General features: G+C 46.9%; 1 protein-coding gene and 1 non-coding gene across 4 annotated transcripts in view; one reads left to right on the top strand and one right to left on the bottom strand.

Moving 5' to 3' along the window:
* ccdc57 (coiled-coil domain containing 57) overlaps nt 1-24,604 on the bottom strand; it is a 288,211-nt gene that overhangs the window by 61,176 nt on the left and 202,431 nt on the right. For all 3 annotated transcript variants that reach the window (XM_072483406.1, XM_072483407.1, XM_072483408.1), the window contains exons 10-12: nt 13,406-13,540; nt 1,820-2,057; nt 6-188 (exon numbers count right to left, since the gene is read on the bottom strand). In XM_072483406.1, coding sequence (XP_072339507.1) covers nt 6-188; nt 1,820-2,057; nt 13,406-13,540 — 556 coding nt within the window. The remainder of the gene's footprint in view (nt 1-5; nt 189-1,819; nt 2,058-13,405; nt 13,541-24,604) is intronic.
* trnah-gug (transfer RNA histidin (anticodon GUG)) lies at nt 20,773-20,844 on the top strand. Its single transcript has one exon. It is a non-coding gene; the product is annotated as a tRNA-His (tRNA).

The following is a 24,604-nucleotide window of genomic DNA, read 5'->3' as shown; positions in this document are numbered from 1 at the left end:
CTCACCTATTGTCTCATTTAAAGTGCGGGTGTGGTTCTGGAGATAGGCATTGTCTGCAGTAATAGGGAGGCTTGGAAGTGAAACCTTCACTTTACTGGAAGCTTTTGAAATGTCCTCTAGTTGTCCTTCCAACTTTCTGCACTTCTGTTTCAGTTCGTAAACCTCATCTTCCACAGACTTAACATACTCTGGAAGTGTAGATAAAAAACAGAACATGAATTTCAATCTGAAATATATAGTAACTTTGCGCCAGTCTGTTCAGATTACTGTACACTTGGGGCAAAAGTAGAAAAATTGCCTCAATAAATGCTGTTAGTTGGGGGAACATTCAGCGAGATAACAAATGTAGTGTCAGTGGATTTGATTCCAGGCACAATCTGAGTTTTAGGCAACCTCTTCTTTCACCTCATTCTGTGAACCAAAATTCTTCTCTAATTACTATCAAATCCATTTTGATTTTATTAAGTAAACAGTAAAATCAGACTGAGATAAGAAGTTAATATACAGTTGAATTACAATGAAGGACTTAATGTGAAAAGCAGATAAGAATCACATCATCCAGACTAGCTGAATATGTGGACCAAAGCAAAGCAAAACATTATACCACGCAGCCTCCCTCCCCACATCCCGTCCAAATCCCCAAGTCTACTGCTCTGTGTATCATAGAGTCCCTACCGTGCACAAGAAGGCCATTTGGCTCTTCGAGTCTGCACCGATACTCTGAAAGGGCACTCCACCTCGGCCCGATCCCTCACCCTATCCCTGTAACCCCACCTAACCTGCACATCTTTGATCACTGAGGGGCAATTTAACATTGTCAATCCAGCCAATCTGCACATCTTTGGACTGTGGAAGGAAACCAGAGCACCCGGAGGAAACCCACGCAGACATGGGGAAAACGTGCAAACTCCACATAGACAGTCACCCAAGGCTGGAATTGAACCTGGACACAAGGGGTTAATGTAAATACACTAAGACTAAGTAAACACTAGAGGGAGCACCAGAGACATCATGACATGCAGACATACAGATAATGAACCCACAGGATAAGATACGACCAATGGGCAGTCAAGACACCCAGAGGTGGCACTACCACAAGGGGGCAACCTATATAAAAGGACAGGGCACACAAGCTCTTTCTCTTTCCACAGGCGACACTCAGAAAGGACAGGGGCAGATCAGAAGCATCATACCCACCACATGGCTTAGAGCAGATAGGTTAGTTAGACTGAGTTACTACAGCAAGATTAGCAGGAGAGTCGAACTCAAGTAGGAGAATTGTTAACTGTTCAATAAATGTGTTAAACCTATCTCCAAGTCTGAACCTTCCTTTGTCAGAGCATACATCAAGGAAGCAGCTTATGCTACATGAAGAAGCACAACACAACAGGCCCCTTCCGCTGTGAGGCAGCAGTGCTAGCACTGTGCCACCCTATCAATCTGTGTCAAGATCTCAATGGGAATTTTACCAGCCCATGTTCAGTCCTTGATCTATGTAGAGTTAACGAGTTTGGATGATGCATGAATGATGTGTGGACTTCTCAAACTGGCAGTCTGCCAAATTGGCCACTTACGGCCCAATGTTTGGCGTGGCAGGAAATCAGGTCACTTCCAAATTGCTTGTCTTGAGGAGCTTTAGGTAACTTGTAGTGTCTTTCCCAGCAGTCTGGTTGAGACTATCTAACTGAGCACAGACTAAGAATCAAACTGGGTCCTTCTGATCTGTCTATATCTTGCTTAATAAACTGAACATTTGCAGAAACTGCAAAGAGTTTCTTTGCATAATTGTATATTTAAAGTTTAACTAAATGATCGTTACCTGAAGTATATGGGGTTATATCATCTTTCGATGTCTCTTTTGGGCTCTTGGATGAACCTATTTCATCAAATGATTTGTCCCGACTTTGGTTGGCAGGAATTTGCTCAGTCAGCATCTCCATCTCTTTCCTCATTTGGGCAATAACGGTACGGAGGTTTAAGTTCTGCTCCTGAAGCTTTCGAATAACATCTGAAGGGAATTCTACATTATTCACATTTCCTTTCTCAGGCATTGAAGTCTGTCAAGGTAAAGACAAAACGTGGTAATTGTCTTTTTTGGTTTATCCAATCTATACAAACAGATCCAAACCCCATGTAAAAAAATCTATATACATCAGAGGCTTACATAGTGAAATACCGAGAACTTGAGAACCAGACTAAAGTGACAGCTGTCAAAGAGCGGCAGCAACATCCTTTGTGATTCATGAGGAATTTCAGCAAATTCAAAAATATTCTGCAAAATTGTTTGAATTTCTTCAAAAGATCCAATACAGCATAGCCTGTTGTGAATGACACAAAATGCACACATGGTACAGCCAAACACTCAGACCATCTGCAGTAATTCTGGCTCAGTGGGAGAGAAACATAAGAATTAATAAATACTAAAGAGACAATAGACTGAAAAAAGGAGACTGGAATTCAGCACATGAGGAAGACACAAACAAAACAATACTTTTGTGTAATTGAATAACACTATTCTATTATTTATTTATTCTGTGCTGTGCACCTTTTCTTTGAGATAACAGGTTAATGTTTTATTTGTTTTGCCTATTGATCTGAATCCTTGTGGCGGCATGAACAGCAACTCTTAGGGCCAGGTTTTCCCTTTCCTTAAAGAAGAAATTAGGTGCTTAAAGAATCATGGTTTAGACAAGGTCAGGGAAGTCAGGTACACCTTTTAATGTGCAAAGCAAGTCTGTCATTTACAATGATCCCTCTCTCATGTGATGTTGAAACATTTAGCTAACATATCATCAAATTCCAGGTAGAAGCACAAGATGCTTTATATCCCTAGCCTCGATTTAGATGTGTTCCCTGCATGACAACTCCACAAAAGCTTTTATGTAACTGCTTGTCATCACACGTATCAGCTGCATGCAGACACCTGTGTTTGACTGCACTTAGCCATTGGCCATTCTGCTCACTTGATGGTACTCTAGTTTCTGAATCAAAGGACAAAGTCCCACTCCTGAATTTACGTAAACAATCTGGATTAACATTTCAGTAAAATACTGTGGGAATACATTCAGGTGTGCATTAACAATATACTAAAAGAGGAAACACATCTCTTTTGCACTCTTGTTTGAATCTCTGCTGTCACCTTTCTACCACTCCCACAGCATCAAATAGTCCTAAACAATGTCATGGATGAAATTCTCTGTGACTGCGGCACACTTATCTCTCTTCATGCTCTTGGACTTTTCTGCACCCTTCTTCCACTGGAATATTAATTAGCAAACCACAACAATGAAAAATGCCTAACAGGGCTGTGTGGCCTGCTACCCCAGATCAATGTGGGGAACTTTAAAACCGTCATGGTCTACTCAGCAGCAAGCATCATTGAGTACCCAAGGGGTTCTCGTGTTCCATCAGGCACTGAGGCCAAGGCCTTTGTCAATAATCGACTATCCAGAAACTTGCCTTTGACTTATAAATAGAACTGACATTAGGGGCTATTGTAAATGAAACTGCATTTATTTAAAAAAAAAAAATTTAGAGTACCCAATTCCTTTTTCCCAATTCAGGGGCAATTTAGCGTGGCCAATCCACCTACCCTGCACATCTTTGGGTTGTGGGGGTGAAACCCACGCAGACATGGGAGAATGTGCAAACTCCACACGGACAGTGACCCAGAGCCGAGTTCGAACCTGGGACCTCGGCGCGTGAGGCAGCAGTGCTAACCACTACACCACCGTGCTGCCCGTGAAACTGCATTTCTAATGTCAGCTGACTGAACAGCTTGCCTTCACATTCGTAATGAGGTGCCTTGCATTACAGGTCAGCCGTGTCTTGAGAGAATTATACCATTTCCTGTATTTAAAAAAACAGCTTTCTCAAAATGGGGCAGTGTGGTAATGTGGTCCTCATGTGTGACTTCTGTCTGTAAAATCAATAAAGGAAATGAAATGTAGAGTCCACAGAACAAGGCATTAGTTACTTTCAGATGCAGCAGCAGAAGAACATTGACTGAAGTTGGAAATGACCTCCATGCTGCTTGAAAAATGTAGGTGTATAAATGAGAACCCCAGTGACTTTTACTGCCATGTTAATGTTGAGCATCTGGTGTGGGTGTCCACCAGATCTTGGGAAAGCAGCTGGCAGGTTATCCTTCCCGATTTGCTCTTCTTCATCTTACAGTTCATCATTTCAAAGCACAGGTATAGCAGAATCCATAAAGGAAAAAACCATTGTGCCCTGGACTTTATGGCTGAAGTATCACCACGAATTGCAGCAATGTTGACACTATTGGTAAATTGGAGATACTGAAATTTCCAAGTATACTTTTTTTTAGCTGCAAAGGTTGAACAAGTGCAATATTCTCATAAGAAAGCTTGTAGTATAATTTCTGCCTCTCTTAATGAGACTCATCAACCAACAACGCTTCTTTTATACAGACTTTGATTGTTTGAGGCAGATCACAGTATGTAGGTAGAGGGAAATCCAAGGTGGTTGTTAATATGCAATTTAAATTTAATTTGCATGCAACATGTAGGATTTCATACTCAAATAGAAGCAAAATACTATGGATACTGGAAATCTGAAATAAAAAAAGAAAATGCTGGATACACTCAGCGGGCACGATTCTCCGGCCGCGTCCCCCGGAGAATCCCGCCCAAGGTCAATGGACTTTTCCATTGTCCGCGTCTCGCCCGTGGCGATCTTGCAGCAGACTGGGTGGAAGAAACCAGCCCTGCATGCCTGGCAGCATCTGTGAGGAGAAACAGAATTAAACCTTCAGATCCAAATGATCCTGCTTTTTAAATAATATTTTTATTCGGTTTTTAACATTTTATTCATAAAACAAAACAATGCAAAACATCAAGAATAACAGACCACCCCACTCCACCAACCAACACCCCAATAACTCAAAGAAACACCGCCCAATCCATCCCCTAACCACCCCCTCCCATTAGCAGCTGACGGTAACCAAATCTTTAAAGTGTAGAATAAACAGACCCATCTCCATCGCCTCCCTCAAAGCAAATTTAACCTTCTCCAAATACAGGACTCCATCAAGTCCCCAAGCCACACTGAGGCACAGGACAGAGAAGCTGACCTTCATGTCAACAGGACCCGCCTGCATACAATCAGCGAGGCAAAAGCTAAAACATCTGCCCGCGCTCCTATCTTCAGCTCCGGCAAGTCTGACATCCCAAATATGGCCCCCAGGGGACTGGACTCCAAATCCACATGCTGGATCGCTGAAATGGTGCTAAAAAACAACCTCCAAATTTGTCTGACTTCAGGCAGGACCAGAACATATGTGCATAACTGGCCGGACCTCTCCCACACTGCTCGCAAGTGTCCTCCACCCCCTCTAATAGCCGGTTCATCCTCAACCTCATCAGGTGCGCCCTGTGCACCATCTTTAAGTGTATTAACTCCAGCCCCAGGTTGAGGCATTCACCCTCAGCAACACCTCGCACAAACAAAAGCTCCTCCAGCGCCACCCCCAGCTCCTCCTCCCACTTGGCCTTAATCCCCTCCAACGATGCCATAACCCCCTCCAAAATGTTCCCATAAATCGCCGAGATGACTCCAACCTCCAACCCCACAACCGACAACGACCCCTCCAACAACAAGGACGGCGTTGTCACCGGAAACGTCGGGGAAACCTTTTTTGCAAAGTCCCACACCTGCACATACCTAAAGGCCTCCCCTTGTGGAATCCCAAACTTCTTAGTCAACTCAAAACTCGCAAATGCCATTCCAAAAATCCCACCCCAGAAACCTAGCATCCAGCCTCACCAGCTCAAACACATGATTCTCTCGGACCAGCATCAACTTCGACCCCGCCCCAAAACTGCTGCCAAAATTGCCTTCATATCTTCAGCATGGCCACCACCACCAGACTACTGGAGTATTTCCCTGGGACAAATGGGAGCAGTGCCATTGCCAGCACCAGCAACCCCGACTGCCTACAAGACCCCATACAAGAGCCTGCCTCCACCCTCATCCACAATGCCTCCGGCTCCCTACCCCAGCGCCGTACCTTCTCAGCGTTCACCGCCCAATAGTAATACAACAGATTTGGAAGAGTCAAACCCCCTGGCTGTCGCCCTCTGTGAAGCACCGGTCTTCCGAATCCTCGCTACCTTACCTGCCTGGACAAACAACGGAATCAACCATTCCACCTCCATAAAAAACACCTTTGGCAAAAAGACTGTTAAGCACTGGAATAAAAATAAAAAACGATCCAAGATATTCATCTCTGCCATCTACACCCGGCCTGACAATGAGAGGGGGAGGCTGTTCCCCCCCCCCCCCCCCCCCCCCACACCCGCCCCGCCCCACTGTAAACAACTGCTTATCCTTTACAAACCCCGTCTGATCCTCCCCAATCAACTGTGGAAGGCACTCTTCCAACCAAAGCGGCAGCACCTCGGCAAGAACCTTGGCATCCACATTTAACAGGGATATTGGCCGATACGACTCATACTCCAACGGGTCCTTATCCTTTATTAACAGTGAAATAGATGCCAGTCCCATTGTCTCCGGGAGCGTCCCCTTAGCCACCGCATCCTCAAACATCGCCACGAACAATGGTACCCACCTATCCAAAAACGTCTTTGGGAATTCTATCGGGAACCGATTGGCCCCACTGCTTTACCCATTTGCATCTTCCCTATCGCCATCCGAACCCCCTCAATCCCAACTGGCTCTTCCAACCCTGCCATGTCCTCCTCTCCGACTTTAGGACACTCTCCTCCCCTCCCCCCCCAACCCTCCAAGATGTCCCTCATATCCGTCTCATCCTCTGGGGGCTCTGACCTATACACCCTTTTATAAAACTCCTCAAGTCCCTGTTATCTTACGCATACTTCCGATGAACTTCCAAGATTTAACCTACCAGCCGCTGCCGCTCCTCTCCTGCCTCCCTATTCACTTGCGCCTTATACAAGATGATCTCGCCCTTTACCAATGCCTTCAGCGCCTCTACCTACAGTGAGACCTCCCTGTGATGATATGCCTATGGACAGTATCATAGATGGATGGTATGCGATTTCCAACCAGCAGGTGGCAGTGTAGACACACCAAGCGGTAGCAAGGCCATGGTCAGGTGACCTGCTACTCTCATATACATCCGGCCATCATCAATTGGTTGCAGATGGTATACCGTAAGGCATACACGTGAATAGTCAGGGCTAGGTGTAGTTCCAGAGGAATAATAAGGAGACTCCATGATAATGTTCTCTGTAACAGATTGCTATCTTATCACACAAGACTCAATAAAGATCCTGGTTTGGACAAGTCAAGGTGTTTGGTGGATTCCTTTGCAAGGTACAGAAGACTGAACACAACACTCCCCATTCTTATTGAACCCAACATAATCATAAATCACCTTTCCCATCCTCGCACAAAAAGTTGGATCCGTAAACAGCCCACATCCAACCTCCACGCTGGCCTCTGTGCAGGCCCCTTTTCAAGGACCACATCCACCAAATGATCTGAAATGGCAATCGGCGAGTATTCTGCTTTCCTCACCCCTGACAGCAACGACCTCCCCATAATAAAAAAGTCAATTCTTGAGTTCACATTTGCACTGGTGAAGAAAAGGAATACTCTCTGGCAGTTCTTACATCCAGGGCGTAGAGAGATTTTGGCATGGTCCAACTGACCACCCACAATCCTGATGTAAGAATGTCACAAGGGTATTTTTCTTTAAATTGCCAGGGGTTCTTGTTTATTCTTTTCCAATCGTCATCCACTATCCTTCCCAAATCAGAAACAAAATGAGCATCAAATAGCAGGAAAATCTGATCCAGCCCCAATCAATTTTAAGTAAATCTCTCCACCAGAGGGAGCAGTCATTCTAGAAGGGGCATATAACTCCAGTATAAGATTTTCGAACAATTAAAAAATATGACAATCTACCACATTTCCAATACGCAGGGTGGAATTTTCCCAAAATTTGGCAGAGTTCGATGCCTGTGTTTAGTCTGCCAGTGGCGATGGCAGGTTTTCAGGCCATATTTTTAAGAACCTGGGGAAAACGTTTTCAGCATGGGTTTCATGCCACCTCCGTGGTGGGTGGCCTCTAATCCGCCCGCCCATCAGCTGAGCACTCCGTTTAAAGGCTGCCCCAGCGCTCCCCAGCCACATCTTCTAGGTCCAAGGCAGGGGATGGCAGCAAGGAAGTCAGCGCCCAGATTCTGAGGCCTGCTTCGCCAGAATGCTTGATGCCGTGGACGCATGTTATAACATCCTGTACCCATGCAGAGGGAGATTACTAGCTAGCAGGGACACCAGCATGGGAGGCGATGGAAGTGTTGGCTAGTTACAACTCCCTGCAAAGACAGAGAGGCATCCAATGGCAGAAAAGGATAAATAATCTCCTCCGTTCTGCCAGAGGAAATCACTCTTCTGATCATTCTCAACTCACATACTCATCACACATCCACTGTTATGATACCAGTTGATGTTATAACAGGATCCCAGAATGGAACTCTGCTTCAAAAGACCGTAACTTTTATTTTTCTTTATAAAGAATGGAGGAAGAGTCACAGGCCTGCACATAGGTTTTAACAAGAAGAAAAAAATATATACGAAGAGATGGATTATTATATAATAATATATAATTTATTTTACTCCCCCCCCCCCCCTTAGCTTAACAAATATACACAGCTTTAAAGATTAACATGAATTGCAAGTACATCTTAAGCTACAATAGTCTCATTAACACAGGAAGTCACTTTCAAGCACACAAGATGACTGTGGTCAAATACTTGCACTCCGCTCTAAACCCAAGTCATTGTCTGGGGATTTCGCCTCAGAGTCCCCCCCAGATGATGATCCCGAGAGTTTCCAAATTCCACTCCCAAAAACACACTTTCAAATCTTCTCTCATAATAATGCTTTCCCTCTACGGTTTGCATTCTGAAATCCAGTCCAAGTTTTACAAATGACTCTTAATCCAAGCTTCCGTTCCACTTTTAACAGTGAATCCAGTCCGGGACTTTTTGCCACCCCTGTTAGGATTCCTGGGCGAAATTCTCCCCCAACGGCGGGATGTCCGCCGACTGGCGCCAAAGCCGGCGCCAATCAGACGGGCATCGCGCCGGCCCAAAGGTGCGGAAGGCTCCGCATCTTTGGCGGCCTAGCCCCAACATTGAGGGGCTAGGCCGACGCCGGAGGGATTTCCGCCCCGCCAGCTGGCGGAAATGGCGTTTGTTTCCCCGCCAGCTGGCGCGGAAATGCGGCGCATGCGCGGGAGCGTCAGCGGCCGCTGTCAGTTTCCCAGCGCATGCGCGGGAGCGTCAGCGGCCGCTGTCAGTTTCCCGCGCATGCGCAGTGGGGAGAGTCTCTTCCGCCTCCGCCATGGTGGAGGCCGTAGCGGAGGCGGAAGGGAAAGAGTGCCCCCACGGCACAGGCCCGCCCGCGGATCGGTGGGCCCCGATCGCGGGCCAGGCCACCGTGGGGGCACCCCCCGGGGTCAGATCCCCCCGCGCCCCCCCCCAGGACCCCGGAGCCCGCCCACGCCGCCTGGTCCCGCCGGTAAATACCAGGTTTGATTTACGTCGGCGGGACAGGCAATTTCTGGGCGGGTCTTCGGCCCATCCGGGCCGGAGAATCCAGCGGGGGGGATCCCGCCAACCGGCGCGGCCCGATTCCCGCCCCCGCCCAATCTCCGGGAGCGGAGACTTCGGCGGGGGCGGGATTCACGGCGGCCAACGGCCATTCTCCGACCCGCCGGGGGGTCGGAGAATGACGCCCCCTTTCTCTTAACTGCTTTTACATGAACTGAGAGATCCAGCTACCGATTTCCATAGTTATTTCAACTCATGTTCCACAGGCTGAAGTAAAATTTTACAAACCTGAAAATCACTTCAGATATCTCTCTGACTTCTCAGCCTTCTTCTCACCTTTGTCTGTCTTTACTGAACAGTACTCTGTTCTAGTACCTTTAACCTCAGACTTCTTGGAAACTTCCCTTCGTTTATTAGTTTCCTTAACTACCTGCTCTTCAATCTCTGCATGTGTTTTCTTAACCATTACTCCGTCGTACAGCTTTTCTTCTAGCAAAGTTGAGAGAAATTGTTCCCTCTCTCGACTTCTAAACCTACTGCTTCTGGCAGAGCTGTGAGAGTTCCCTTCTTTCTCATTATCCATCTCCAACAGCAATCAAATTAGCTACACTAAAACGTAAAAGCTTCTCGAGCTTACAAGGCCCCAGTTGCTGAGCAACCACTACTGGTTTATTTATTCTTCACACCATAACCCTCTCTAAGCACAGTAGAAACACAGTTGAAACTTACCTAACCCCCACACATACAAACACCTTTGTCCAGCATGAATCCAACTATCAGTTTTATCCTTCCAGGCACAGAAACATTAAATTAAATCCAGTTAAAATTATACCTTGGGCGAAATTCTCCCCCAACGGCGCGATGTCCGTCGACTGGCGCCCAAAACGGCGCCAATCAGACGGGCATTGCGCCGCCCCAAAGGTGCGGAATGCTCCGCATCTTTGGGGTCCGAGCCTCAACATTGAGGGGCTAGGCCGGCGCCGGAGGGATTTACGCCCCACCAGCTGGCGGAAACGGCGTTTGTTGCCCCGCCAGCTGGCGCGGAAATGACATCCCCGGGCGGCGCATGCGCGGGAGTGTCAGCGGCCGCTGACAGTTTCCCGCGCATGCGCAGTGGGGAGAGTCTCTTCGCCTCCGCCATGGTGGAGGCCGTTGCGGAGGCGGAAGGGAAAGAGTGCCCCCACGGCACAGGCCCGCCCACGGATCGGTGGGCCCCGATCGCGGGCCAGGCCACAGTGGGGGCACCCCCCGGGGTCAGATTGCCCCGTGCCCCCCCCCAGGACCCCGGAGCCCGCCCACGCCGGTAAATACCTACTTTAATTTACGCCGGCGGGACAGGCAATTTCTCGGCGGGACTTCGGCCCATCCGGGCCGGAGAATCGAGAGGGGGGGGGGCCCGCTAACCGGCGCGGCCCGATTCCCGCCCCCGCCGAATATCCGGTACCGGAGACTTCGGTAACCGGCAGGGGCGGGATTCACGGCGACCAACGGCCATTCTCCGACCCGCTGGGGGGTCGGAGAATGACGCCCCTTATTCCTAATATTCACCAATACCAATACAACTCTCTCCTCGGCCCTGTTTGTGAGCTGCATAGAACCTTTTGCCGAGTCCATCAGGAAGGACGGATCCGGGTATAGGAGGAGTGATGATCCCAGGCAGCGGAGGCGTGCAAGACAAGGCCTCCCTGTACGTAGACGACGTCGCCGTCTTCTGCTCGGATCCCGCGTCTGTACGCAGGCTCTTGAACGCCTGTGGCCAGTTTGAACTGGCCTCGGGAGCCAAGGTAAACCGCGGCAAGAGCGAGGCCATGTTCTTTGGGAACTGGGCCGACTGGTCCTTTGTCCCCTTCACTGTCAGGTCAGATTACCTGAAGGTGCTGGAGATAAGGTTCGGAGCGGCTGGGGCGTGCACCAAAAACTGGGAGGAACGCATGGCCAAGGTAAGACAGAAACTGGGCATGTGGGAGCAACGCTCCCTCTCCATTGTGGTCAAAACCTTGGTCATCAGGTGTAAGGCACTCTTGGTGTTACTGTACCTAGTGCAGGTCTGGCCCATTACCCGACCCTACATCGCAGCAGTCACCCGGGCCATCTTCAAATTCATCTGGAGATCCAAGATGGACCGTGTCCGAAGGGACACCATGTACAAACCTCTGGATAAGGGAGGGAGAAACGTACCCAACGTCTCCCTCATCCTGATGGCCACATTTGTGTGCATCGAGCTGTGCGTGAACCCCCGGTACGCAAACACCAAGTGTCATTATATATTGAGGTTCTACCTGTCCCCAGTGTTACGAAGGATGGGCCTGGCCTCATTGCCGCGGAACGCTCCAAGTAGTTGGACCGTGCCGTATCACCTGTCCCTCGTGGAAAAATCTTTGAAGAAAAACACCTTTGACCACAAGGCAATGAAGCAGTGGTCAGCACGTAATGTCCTTGAAGCCCTCAGGGAAAAGGAGACTATGGAGGACGTTGGATGGTTTCCTGAGCAGACTGTCAGAGTCATCTGGCAGAACACCTCATCACCAGAACTTTCAAACAAGCACCAAGACCTAGCTTGGCTGGTGGTGAGAAGGGCCCTCCCCGTCAGATTCTTCATGTACACCTGAAGGCTCAGCGCTGTTGCAGGCTGCCCTCGGAGTGGCTGTGGGGGAAATGAGACGGTCACCCACCTCCTTGTGGAATGTGCCTTTGCAAAGAAGGTCTGGAGAGAGATGCAGTGGTATTTGTCAAGGTTCATCCCGAGCAGCTCTGTGACACAGGACTCTGTGCTCTACGGACTGTTTCCAGGGACACACACTGAGACAAACATCAACTGCTGCTGGAAGGTCATCAACTCGGTGAAAGACGCTCTTTGGTCTGCCCGAAACTTGCTGATCTTCCAGTGCAAAGAATTGTCCTCGACCGAGCGTTGCAGACTGGCACATTCCAAGGTCCAAGACTACGTGCTGAGGGACGCACTCAAGCTTGGGGCAGCTGCCGCCAAGGTGCAATGGGGAAAGACCACTGTGTAAGATCTCCCAACAAATGTACACCGAGGGGCTGGTAACAGTGTAAAACCCCTCGGTCTGTGTCATTAACACTCCAATGTATAAAGGCATTGAAAGAAAAATGACTATGTAAATACTTACAAAAGAATTGTAAAGTAAACAGGGAAATATGTGGAATGTCATCCCAATTGAATGTAAGCTAGCCAAGTGAATATGTAACTTTGATGGAAATGTACAGTCACGACAATTCGAAATGTTCTGCAATGTTTATTAGAGATTTTATGAATGAAGTATATTTTTTGAAAAAAAAATTAACCTACTCCAATATTAAATTGAAGTTAGCTCGGAAAGGAATGATCTAGTATCAGGCTGGTTTGCACCAAGGTCTATTTCTTTCCGGTGAGCTTTGTCAGAATCTTTATTATTATGGAGAGCCTTGGCAATTTTGACAACTTTTATTAAAAGGATCCTGCTTTGGAGAAAACAAACAATGTCAGAGGCAAAGCATGTTAAAGTCTTTCCCTTTTAAAAACAAAGTTTGGAAGGAAGCAGAAGAAAGTGGGAAAACATTACTGACATTATATTGCCATAATAATAAATAATAATTGAGGGCGGCACGGTGGCACAGTGGTTAGCACTGCTACCTCATGGTACTGAGGTCCCAGGTTCGCTCCCGGCCCGGGTCACTGTGGAGTTTACACATTCTCCCCGTGTCTGCATGGGTCTCACCCCCACAACCCAAAGATGTGCAGAGCAGGTGAATTGGCCATGCTAAATTGCCCCTTAATTGGAAAAAAAAAGAATTGGTAACTCTAATTTATGAAAAATAAATAAATAAATAATTTTCACCTGTGAATCCCTTTGTGGAAAAACACCATGCTCCTGTAGTGAAGCTATTGCTTGGTCTCTTTCTAGGGTCAATGTTCTGACTAATGTCTCCACCTCTTGCAGTTTACGGTCTGTTTCATGTAGTTCGGCTGTAACCTAAAGAGAATCGTACGGACAGGCAATCACTTTTAAGAACTTGTTGTCGAAGCTGGGTCAAGATCTAAAGAATGAAAAAATCGCCCAGGCGTTCTTTTCTACGTTAATTCTCATCAGTTGGTCCAACTTATCTTAAAAATCAAATATTCTTGCCAATTTTTAAAAACACATTTGTTCCCTTCCCATCATCTTATGATGGTCTTACTTCTTTACTGAGGCCAAGTTCCAAAAGTGCTGGTCTCACAATGGTACCTCACCCAAATGGCCAATATTCATACCGTTAAAATTGGGAGGATATCACAGACAAGCCCAAATAGAGCTCATTTTCCCTTCCTGCCCTGGGGCAAAAAAGGAACAAAAGGCAATGCATTATTTCTCCTGGCATCTAGCTATTTTTATTCTTTCATGGGATATGGGTGTCACTGCCAAGGCCAGCATTTGTGTCTACCCTGAACTGCCCTTGAGAAGGTGGTGATGATGAGCTGCCTTTTTGAACCACTGCAATCCATCAGGTGCAGGTACACCCACAGTGCTTTTAGGAAGGGAGTTCCTGGATTTTGATCCCACAACAGTGAAGTAGTATAGTTCCACGTCAGGTGTCGGCTCGGAGGGGAACTTGCAGGTTGTGGTGTTTCAATGCTTTGCCCTGAGGTCATGGGTTTGGAGATTGCTATCAAAGGAACCTTGGTGAGTTGCTGACGAGCATCCTGTTGAAAATAAACCTGAATAAAGCAAAGACTTGCATTGGATTCATTCTTCCATATTATGAGGATATCTGAATTAACAGGGAGTGAAAGTTCAAGTTGGTAGATGCTGTGCAATCAACCAGGCTGATTTGTGCTATATGGTGTCAAGCACCTTGAGTGCTGTTGGAACTGCATTCATCCAGGCAAGTGGAGAGTATTTAAATGGCTGGTCCAGTTCAGTTTCTGGTAACCCCAGAATATTGATCGTCAGAGATACAGCAATGGTATTGTCATTGCATACCAAGGGGAGATGATTACATGCTTTCTTGTTGGAGGTGGTCCTTGCCTGGTACTTGTGTGGTGGGAATGTGACTTGCCACTTATCAGCCCAATCCTGAATGTTGTCCAGGTCTTCCGCACACTGATGTAACACATACTGCATCAAGATCTGAAGAGTTGTGAATGGTACTAAGCATTATTAACAATTTTCAGCAAACATCCCCACTTCTGACCATATAATAGAGGGAAGGTCATTGATGAAGAAGCTGAACATGGACTAGGACACTAGCATGATGAACTCCTGCAGCAATGTCCCGGTACTGAGATGATTGGCCTCCAACAACCGTAACCACCTTCCTTTGTGTTAGGTTTGGCTGAAACCAGTGGAGAGTTTTCCCCCGATTCCCGAGGACTTCAATTTTACCAGGGCTCCTTGATGTCACACCTGGTAAAATTCTGCCTTAATATCAAGAACAGTCATTCCCACCTCACCTCTGGAATTCAGCTCTTGGTTGGACCAATGATGAGGTCAGAAGCCAAATGGACCTGACAGAACCTAATCTGAGCAGTGAGCAGGTTATTGCTGTCCAATTTCTACTTGATAGCACTATCTGTAGCACTTTCCACCTTGCTGAAATCAGTTAACTCAGAGTGGAAGAAGAATTGAACTGTCGGACCTTGCTGGTCTGTACCATTTGAGGCTATTTAGCCATAAATAAATATGCTGACTCAGTCCTTGTAACCATATGTCAACAGGCAACAGAAAAGATATCAGCAGATAGGTTCAGAATTTACATCAAAGTTTTACCTGTAAACATCAACACATAATTGAAATGGGATTAATCAGACCATTTCAGGTGCCTTTTCATCTTCATTGTGCCTCATTTTCCAACCTTTCCTTGGAAAACTCCAAATCTTTCTTGCAGTTTTAAAAATAACAGATACATCTGCTAATCTGCATAAAACAACTGGGAAATGAACAGCCAGATTGCTTCTAGCACCAGAGAACATTTGGCTCATATTTGGAGATTACCCTATAATCATGTCTGTTGCTGTTGCACATTTCACTCTGGATAGAAGTGTTGATTTCCGTGTCTGTGAATTCATATGGTGAGTAGCTGGGCCATACAGATTATGAAAGGGTAGATGCAGGAAGGATGTTTCTGATGGTGGGTGTGTCCAGAACTAGGGGTCACATTCTGATTATACAGGGTAGACCATTTAGGACAGAGATGAGGAGAGATTTCTTCACCCAGAGAGTGGTCGGCTTGTGGAATTTGTTACCACAGGAAGTAGTTGAGGCCAAAACATTGTCTGTTTTCAAGAAGTAGTTAGATGTAGCACTTAGGGTGAAGGGGATCAAAGGTTATGGGGGGATAGCGGGATAAGGCTATTAAGTTGGATGATCAACCATGATCACAAAGAATGACGGAGGGGGATCGAAGGGCCGAATGGCCTCTTCCTGCTTCTATTTTCTATGTTTCTCTGTTTCACTGAAATCCCCTCCCCACAAAAACAATCATTAAAAAAGTTCTCGAATGCAAGTAACTGACATGAAAACTGGTTAAATTTATTGCAGCTGAAGCTGGCAGACTCATGTTGTTTTTATATCACAGAAGCACCTCTTGAAACATCCCTTGCTAATTAGTATACATGAGCTGTCCCCCAAATACAAAGAGGTCAGGCATGCAGAACCATCCACTGTAGAACAAATAACAACAGTGGTGAGAAGCCGCTATTTTATACAAACAACTCACTATCTTTCCAGTCTGCTGAATAAATGCTCACAAGTGGATTCAGAAACTGGCATGAAAATATTACAAAATTAGACTGACTCCTCTGTGAGGAAATATTACAACTTTCCAGCAGCTTGCAGACAAATTGTACCTTACTCAACATGCCTTTTCCATTGCTTCCCATTGAAGCACCATGTCCATGGCCAAGAACTAATATCAATAGTTTCAATGCCAATTAACCTCTCACCATCCTTACAACAGTGCTATAATCTGAAAGATACTCACACGTCTCCAATTCCTTTGCCATATTTGTTTCCCTGTCAACAGACAATGCGGAAAGCTGATAGGGGTCATGGGAATTAGACTCAGAACACTGCATAACAGAGGAGGAATAGAGGGGGGGGATCCAGAAATCTTGCAGGTGAATGCGAATAGTCAATGCAATATCAAACTTCAAATATTCTGCACTCTAACCAAATTCCATGGGCTGGATTCTCCACTATTGGGACTATGTCCCACGCCGGCATCAAAACGGTGGAGTTTCCCGCCAGAAAAACTAAACATTTACCAGCCACCTATAAGGCCCTCCCTGCCCTCTGATCAGCCCGCCCCGACCAGGTCGGCCGCGGATTGAGCCGCAGCCGCCACGCGAGTATCCTGACCGGCTGGAGCACATTTGTTCCATGCCGTTGACAACAGCCCCTGGTGGCGCGGCGTGCTTTTCGGGGCCCGCAGGATCGGGGAACCGATGTCAGTCCTGATTCCTTGCGGGAAAATGGATTCTCTGCCCCCGCGCCGGTCGCGATGCCGGGGTGCGGAGAATCCAGCCCATAAATTCCATCCTTTGATAACTAATGCACAATGGAGGACAGTAGCTTGGGCAGTGTACTTGCTGGAGCAGTTTGGGTACATTCTGCCTCAATAAGGGGTTTTCCATTCTGGGATTGGGTTATTTCTGAGACCAGACCCTGCACCATGTTGGTAACACGTGTAAAACATCTACTTGGCTAAGTCACATTTGCTGCGCAATTAATGGCAATTGACATGGGAAGGCAGGCCAAAGGCAGCGGTGGGCCCAATTTAAAGGGAGAGTAGCAACCATTGCTAAGGCTTGCCGTTTGTCCCAGGAATGTGAATAATATACAGAACAAAGGGCAGAGAGTAAGAAAGAACCCAACCCCTGCCAGGGCAGCCCCCCTGTTTCGTGATGCTTTACTGGAGAAATGATTAAGCGCTGTAACATTCTGTTCCCTGCCAATGAAAACAGAATGACTGCAAGGCTTACAAGGTCACATGTGGTAAAGGAACATCTGTGATTATGGGTTACTTTAATCTGCAGATAGATTGGGTGACTCAAATTAGTCACAGTACAATAGAGGAGGAATTTCTGGAGTGCATACGGGATGGTTTTCTAGACGAGTATGTTGAGGAACCAACAAGGGACCAGGCCATCTTGTTGTGCAAAGAGACAGGATTAGTTGGCAATCTAGTTGTGAGAGATGAGTGGGGATAATATGGGCATAAGTGGCCATAATATGGGAGAATTCTTTATGAAGTTGAATAGTAACGCAATTGATTCTGTGACCTCAATTAAGGTATCTATGATGGTATGAGGCAGGAGCTGTATGACGGACTAGGAAAAATTACCTAAAGGAAGGACAGCAGACAGGCATTCAAGGAACGAATAGGTGAACTCCAAAAGTTGTTTATTCCTATTTGGCGCAAGAGTAGAAAGGGAACCAAGGCTTACAAGGGAAATTAGAGATAGTATTAGATTCAAAGAGGAGGCATACAAATTAGCAAGAATTAGCAATAGACCTGCGGATTGGGGACAGTTTAAAATTCAGCAAAGGAGGACCAAGGGATTGATTAAGAAGGGGAAAATACAATTTGAAAGTAAATTAACACGGAACATAAAAATGGAGTGTTAAAAGCTTCTATATGTATGTAAAGAATAAAAGATTAATAAAAACTAATGCAGGTCCCTTACAGTCAGAAACGGGGGAAATTGATAATGGGGAACAAAGAAATGGCTGAGGAACAAAATTCGTATTTTGCTTCTGTCTTCACAAAGGAAGATATGAATAATGTATCGGAAGTTCTGAGAAGCACAAGTTTTAGCAAGGAGCTCAAGGAAATTAGTATTAGCAAAGAAATAGTTTTGTGGAAATTAATGGGGGTTGAAGGCAGACAAATCGGCAGGGCCCGATAATCTTCATCCCAGAGTACTTAAGGAAGTGGCCTTAGAAATAGTAGCTCCATTGGTAGTCATTTTACAAAATTCTCTGGGATGGTTCCTACTGTTTGGAGGGGAGCGAATGTAACCCTGCCATTCAAAAAGGGAGGTAGAGAGAAAACAGGGAATTATAGACCAGTGAGTCTAATGTTAGTAGTAGGGAAGTTGCTGGAGTCAATTATCAAGGATTTCATAGCACAGCATTTGGAAAGCAGTGGTGTAATCAGAAAAAATCAGCATGGATTTATGATTATGTTTGAGAAATCTACTAGAATTCTTTGAAGATGTAACTAATAGAGTTGACCAAGGAGGACCTGTGGATGTGGTTTATTTAGACTTTCAGATGGCTTTCGACAAAGTCTCACATAGCAGATTAATATGTAAAGTTAAAGCGCATGGGATTACGGGTAGTGTCTTGAGATGGATAGAAAGTTGGAATAAATAGGTATTTTTCTGATTGGCAGACAGTGACTAGTGAGGTACCGCAGGGATCTGTGCTAGAACCCCAACTGTTCAGATTATATATTAATGATTTGGATGAGGGGACTAAATATATAATCTCCAAATTTGCTGATGATACAAAATTGGGTGGGAGGGGAGCTGTGAGGAGGATGCAGAGATGCTTCAGCGGGATTTGGACAGGCTGAGTGAGTGGGCACACGCATGGCAGATGCAGAATGATCTGGATAAATGTGAGGTTATCCGCTTCGGTAGCAGAAATAGGAAGGCAGATTATTATTTGAATGGGTGCAAATTGAGAGGTGGATACTCAGCAAGACCTTGGTGTCCTCGTGCATCAGTTGCTGAAAGTAAGTGCTCAGGTACAGCAGGCAGTTAAGAAGGCAAATGGTATGTTGGCCTTCATAGTGAGAGGATTTGAGTACAGGAATAGGGGTATTGTATTGGGCATTTGTGAGGGCACAACTGGAGTATTGTGTGCAGTTTTGGTGTCCTTATCTGAGAAAGGATGTTCTTGCTATGGAAGCAGTGCAGCAAAGGTTTACCAGGCTGATACCTGGGTCGGCCGGACTGTCATATGAGGAGAGACTAAATTGGTTAGCATAATATTAATTGGAGATTAGAAGAGTGGATCTCATAGAAATTTATAAAATTCTAACAGGATTTGACAGGTTAGATTCAGAAAGTATGTTCCAGGTGCTGGGGGAGTCCAGAGCTAAGGATCATATTTTGAGGATAAGGGGTAAACCTTTTAGGACTGAGGCGAGGAGAAGTTTCTTCATCCAGAGAATGGTGAAACTGTGGAATTCGCTACCATAGAAAGTAGTTGAGGCCAAAACATTGTGTGATACAAGCTGAATGTAGGGAAAAGCGAGGTATTCCCGGTGAATGAGCTGGCACAGCGGGCTAATTTAGGGGGGATGCCATTTACGGTAGCGAGGGATAAGTTTAGGTACTTGGGGGGTTCAGGTGGCGAGGGAATGGACGGGGCTCCATAAGTGGAACTTAACAAAGTTGGTGGAGGAGGCCAGAGAGGATCTTAAGAGGTGGGATACACTGCACTTAAGTTGGCGGGGAGGGTCCAAGTGGTGAAAATGAATATTCTGCCGAGGTTCTTGTTTATCTTTCAGGCTCTCCCGATCTTTATACCAAAGGCCTTTTTTCGGAAAGTGGACACAATCATCTCTGACATTGGATGGATATGGCTGGCACGAGGGGACATAACTTTAAACTGAGGGGTAATAGATATAGGACAGAGGTCAGAGGTAGGTTCTTTACGCAAAGAGTAGTGAGGCCGTGGAATGCCCTACCTGCAACAGTAGTGAACTCGCCAACATTGAGGGCATTTAAAAGTTTATTGGATAAACATATGGATGATAATGGCATAGTGTAGGTTAGATGGCTTTTGTTTCGGTGCAACATCGTGGGCCGAAGGGCCTGTCCTGCGCTGTATTGTTCTATGTTCTATGTTCTATGTTCTATTGTATGGGCGGGAAAGGTGCTGAGGATGGGGAGGACCCTGCTACAGAGGCAGAGGCAGCAAAGAAGGCCCAAAGAAGAACCAGGCAACGTGCCTCAATGACTACCGTCTGATGGCCCTGACTTCAGTCGTAATGAAGTGCTACGAGATGTTGATCATGAAGCGCATCACCTCCATACTCCCAGAACACCTTGATCCATTGCAATTCGCATACCGTTGCAACTGGTCCACAGCAGACGCCATTTCCCTGGCCCTACACTCTCCCTAGAGCAACTCGACAACAAGGACTCCTACATCATTTTTCTTAGGACTCCTCCTATTTTTCTTAGCATTATAAACGGGATGGACAGTAGCGCGCCGTGATCGTATAGTGGTTAGTACTCTGCGTTGTGGCCGCAGCAACCTCGGTTCGAATCCGAGTCACGGCAGTAAGGTTTGCACTGGTCAGAATCTTTGTCTGTTCCTCGTTAGTATAGTGGTGAGTATCCCCCCCTGTCACGCGGGCGACCAGGGTTCCATTCCCCGACGGGGAGGTTAGTTCGTTGTGAGATTTATTATTGCCGGGTGTTGTGGCGCACGCCTGTAATCCCGCTGCTGGGAGGCTGAGGTTGCCGGATTGCTTGAGGTCGGGGGTTCTGGGCTGGTGTCCTCTATGCCGATTGGGTGTCCGCACTAAGATCAGAATCCACATGGTGCTCTTCGGGTAACCAGGGTGCACCAGGTGTGTTAAAGAGAGGTGAACCGGCCCAGGTCGGAAACGGAGCAGGTCAAATCCTCCGTGCTGTTCAGTAGTTGGATCGCACCTGTGAATAGATACAGCAGTGCAGCCTGACCAACACAGCGAGACCCATCGTGTGCTCGTTTAGCACAGGGCTAAATCGCTGGCTTTGAAAGCAGACCAAGGCAGGCCAGCAGCACGGTTCAATTCCCGTACCAGCCTCCCGAACAGGCGCTGGAATGTGGTGACTAGGGGCTTTTCACAGTAACTTCATTTGAAGCCTACTTGTGACAATAAGCGATTTTCATTTCATTCATTTCATTTCATTGGGCAGCACGGTAGCCTTGTGGATAGCACAAATGCTTCACAGCTCCAAGGTCCCAGGTTCGATTCCGGCTTGGGTCACTGTCTGTGCGGAGTCTGCACATCCTCCCCGTGTGTGCGTGGGTTTCCTCCGGGTGCTCCGGTTTCCTCCCACAGTCCAAAGATGTGCGGGTTAGGTGGATTGGCCATGCTAAATTGCCCATAGTGTCCAAAATTGCCCTTAGTGTAAGGTGGGGTTACTGGGTTATGGGGATAGGGTGGAGGTGTGGACCTTGGGTAGGGTGCTCTTTCCAAGAGCCGGTGCAGACTCGATGGGCCGAATGGCCTCCTTCTGCACTGTAAATTCTATGAAATCTATCAGACTCCTATTTATTGACTACAGCCCCGCCTTCAACACCATAATCCCAGTCAAGCTCATATAAAGCTCCAAAACCTAGGACTTGGCTCCCCACTCTGCAACTGGATCCTCGATTTTCTGACCAACAGACCACAATCAGTAAGAATGACAAACAACATCTCCTCCACAATAGTCCTCAATACCGGGGCCCCGCAAGGCTCCGTACTTAGCCCCCTACTCTACTCCCTGTACACACACGACTGCGTGGCAAAATTTGGTTCCAACCCCATCTACAAGTTTGCTGACGATACGACCATAGTGGGCCGGATCTCGAATAACGACGAGTCAGAATACAGGAAGGAGATTGAGAACCTAGTGGAGTGGTGCAGCGACAATAATCTCTCCCTCAATGCCAGCAAAACTAAAGAGCTGGTCATTGACTTCAGGAAGCAAAGTACTGTACACACCCAATGGGGCCGAGGTGGAGATGGTTAGCAGTTTCAAATTCCTAGGGGTGCACATCTCCAAAAATCTGTCCTGGTCCACCCACGTCGACACTACCACCAAGAAAGCACAACAGTGCCTATACTTCCTCAGGAAACTAAGGAAATTTGGCATGCCCACATTAACCCTTACCAACTTTTACAGATGCACCATAGAAAGCATCCTATCTGGCTGCATCACAGCCTGGTATGGCAACTGCTCGGCCCAGGACCGCAAGAAACTTCAGAGAGCCATGAACACCGCCCAGTCCATCACACGGACCTGCCTCCCATTCAGTGACTCCATTTACACCTCCCACTGCCTGGGGAAAGCGGGCAGCATAATCAAAGACCCCTCCCACCCGGCTTACTCATTCTTCCAACTTCTTCCATCGGGCAGGAGATACAGAAGTCTGAGAACACGCATGAACAGACTCAAAAACAGCTTCTTCCCCGCTGTTACCAGACTCCTAAATGACCCTCTTATGGACTGACCTCATTAACACTACACCCTGTATGCTTCACCTGATGCCGGTGCTTATGTAGTTACATTGTATATCTTGTGTGGCCCTATTATGTATTTTCTTTTCTTCCCTTTTCTTCCCATGTACTTAATGATCTGTTGAGCTGTCTGCAGAAAAATACTTTTCACTGTACCTCGGTACACGTGACAATAAACAAATCCAAATCCAAATCCAGCAGGGGGGTTGGCGTTGCCAAACTTGCTTTATTATTATTGGGCGGCGAATGTGGACAAGGTGCGGCGGTGGTGGGAAGGAGAAGGGGTAGAGTGGGTTAGGATGGAGGAGCATTACCATGCATTACAAAAGAATCTAGGTAATAATAGCAGAGGCACTATAATACATATTTAATAATTCATTACAAAAGTGGTAGTACAAGTAATAGCCAACATTATAGCTATATTTTAAGAAGGGAGATGGAACATGTCCAGGAAACTATAGACCTGTCAAATTAACATTAGTGGTAAGTCCATTACTTTTCCTACTACGAGAGAAGAAAATAAAAATCATCTGGAAACCAAAAATATAATATGTAATAGTCAATATTTAAAAGGGAATGTCTTACCCCCGGGAAATGCCTTTAGATATATGCAGGTGAGGGCTTTTGTGAGGTGACAGGTGAAGGAATTCCCGTTGCTCCCGGCACAAGAAGTTCAAGATAGGGTGATCTTGGGTGTATGGGTCGGGGAGGGCAAGGTGTCGGAAATACACCAGGAGTTGGAAGAAGAGGGGGAAGCGCTGGTAGAAGAGTTGAAGGGTAAATGGGAGGAGGAGCTGGGGGAGGAGATCGAGGAAGGTCTGTGGGCTGATGCCCTAGGTTGGGTTAATTCCTCCTCCTCGTGTGCCAGGCTCAGCCTGATACAATTTAAGGTGGTCCACAGAGCGCACTTGACGGGGGCGAGGTTGAGTAGGTTCTTTGGGATAGAGGACAGATGTGGAAGGTGCCCAGGGAGCCCGGCGAACCATGTCCATATGTTTTGGTCATGCCCGGCACTGGAGGGGTTCTGGAGAGGAGTGGCGGGAGCAATATCTCAGGTGGTGAAAGTCCGGGTCAAGCCAAGCTGGGGGCTAGCAATATTTGGAGTAGTGGATGAACCGGGAGTGCAGGAGGCGAAAGAGGCCGGCATTCTGGCCTTTGCGTCCCTAGTAGCCCGGCGAAGGATCTTGCTAATGTGGAAGGAGGCGAAGCCCCCCAGCTGGAGGCCTGGATAAATGATATGGCTGGGTTCATAAAGTTGGAGAGGATTAAGTTTGCCTTGAGAGGATCTGCGCAGGGGTTCTACGGGCGGTGGCAACCGTTCCTAGACTATCTCGCGGAGTGTTAGAGGAAGGTCGGTCAGCAGCAGCAGCAACCTTGGGGGGGGGGGGGGGGTGTAGAGGGGACGTCCTGGGAGGGGGGGGGGGGGGGGGGACTGCCTGGGAGGGTGGATGAGCAAGAGATAACATGAAGGGTTGGGGAAACTGGCACGTACGGGTGAGGGCCAGTGTACAAAGCTTGTAAATATACCATTTTGCCATGTATATATCTTGCTCTGCGCGATTTCTCGTTTGTTTTTTGTTACGAGGGGGGGAGGGGTTATTGTTTGTAAGGGAGAAAAATTGTGTTAAAAAACTTTAATAAATATATATATTTTTTAAAAAGGGAATGTCTTGCATGATCAACCTCATAGAACTTTTTGAAGAGGTACCAGGGAATAAATAGACAAGGGTGGCACAGTAGATGTAACATATCTAAGGCGTTTAAATTTTTTTTAGATACGGTACCACACAATGGACAAATGAATAAGATCAAAGCGTATCGAGTCA

This window comes from Scyliorhinus torazame, chromosome 18 (genome assembly GCF_047496885.1).
Source record: "Scyliorhinus torazame isolate Kashiwa2021f chromosome 18, sScyTor2.1, whole genome shotgun sequence".
Lineage (NCBI taxonomy): Eukaryota > Metazoa > Chordata > Chondrichthyes > Carcharhiniformes > Scyliorhinidae > Scyliorhinus > Scyliorhinus torazame.
Note: the sequence above shows the minus strand (reverse complement) of the source record. Positions and strands in the feature narration are given on the sequence as shown.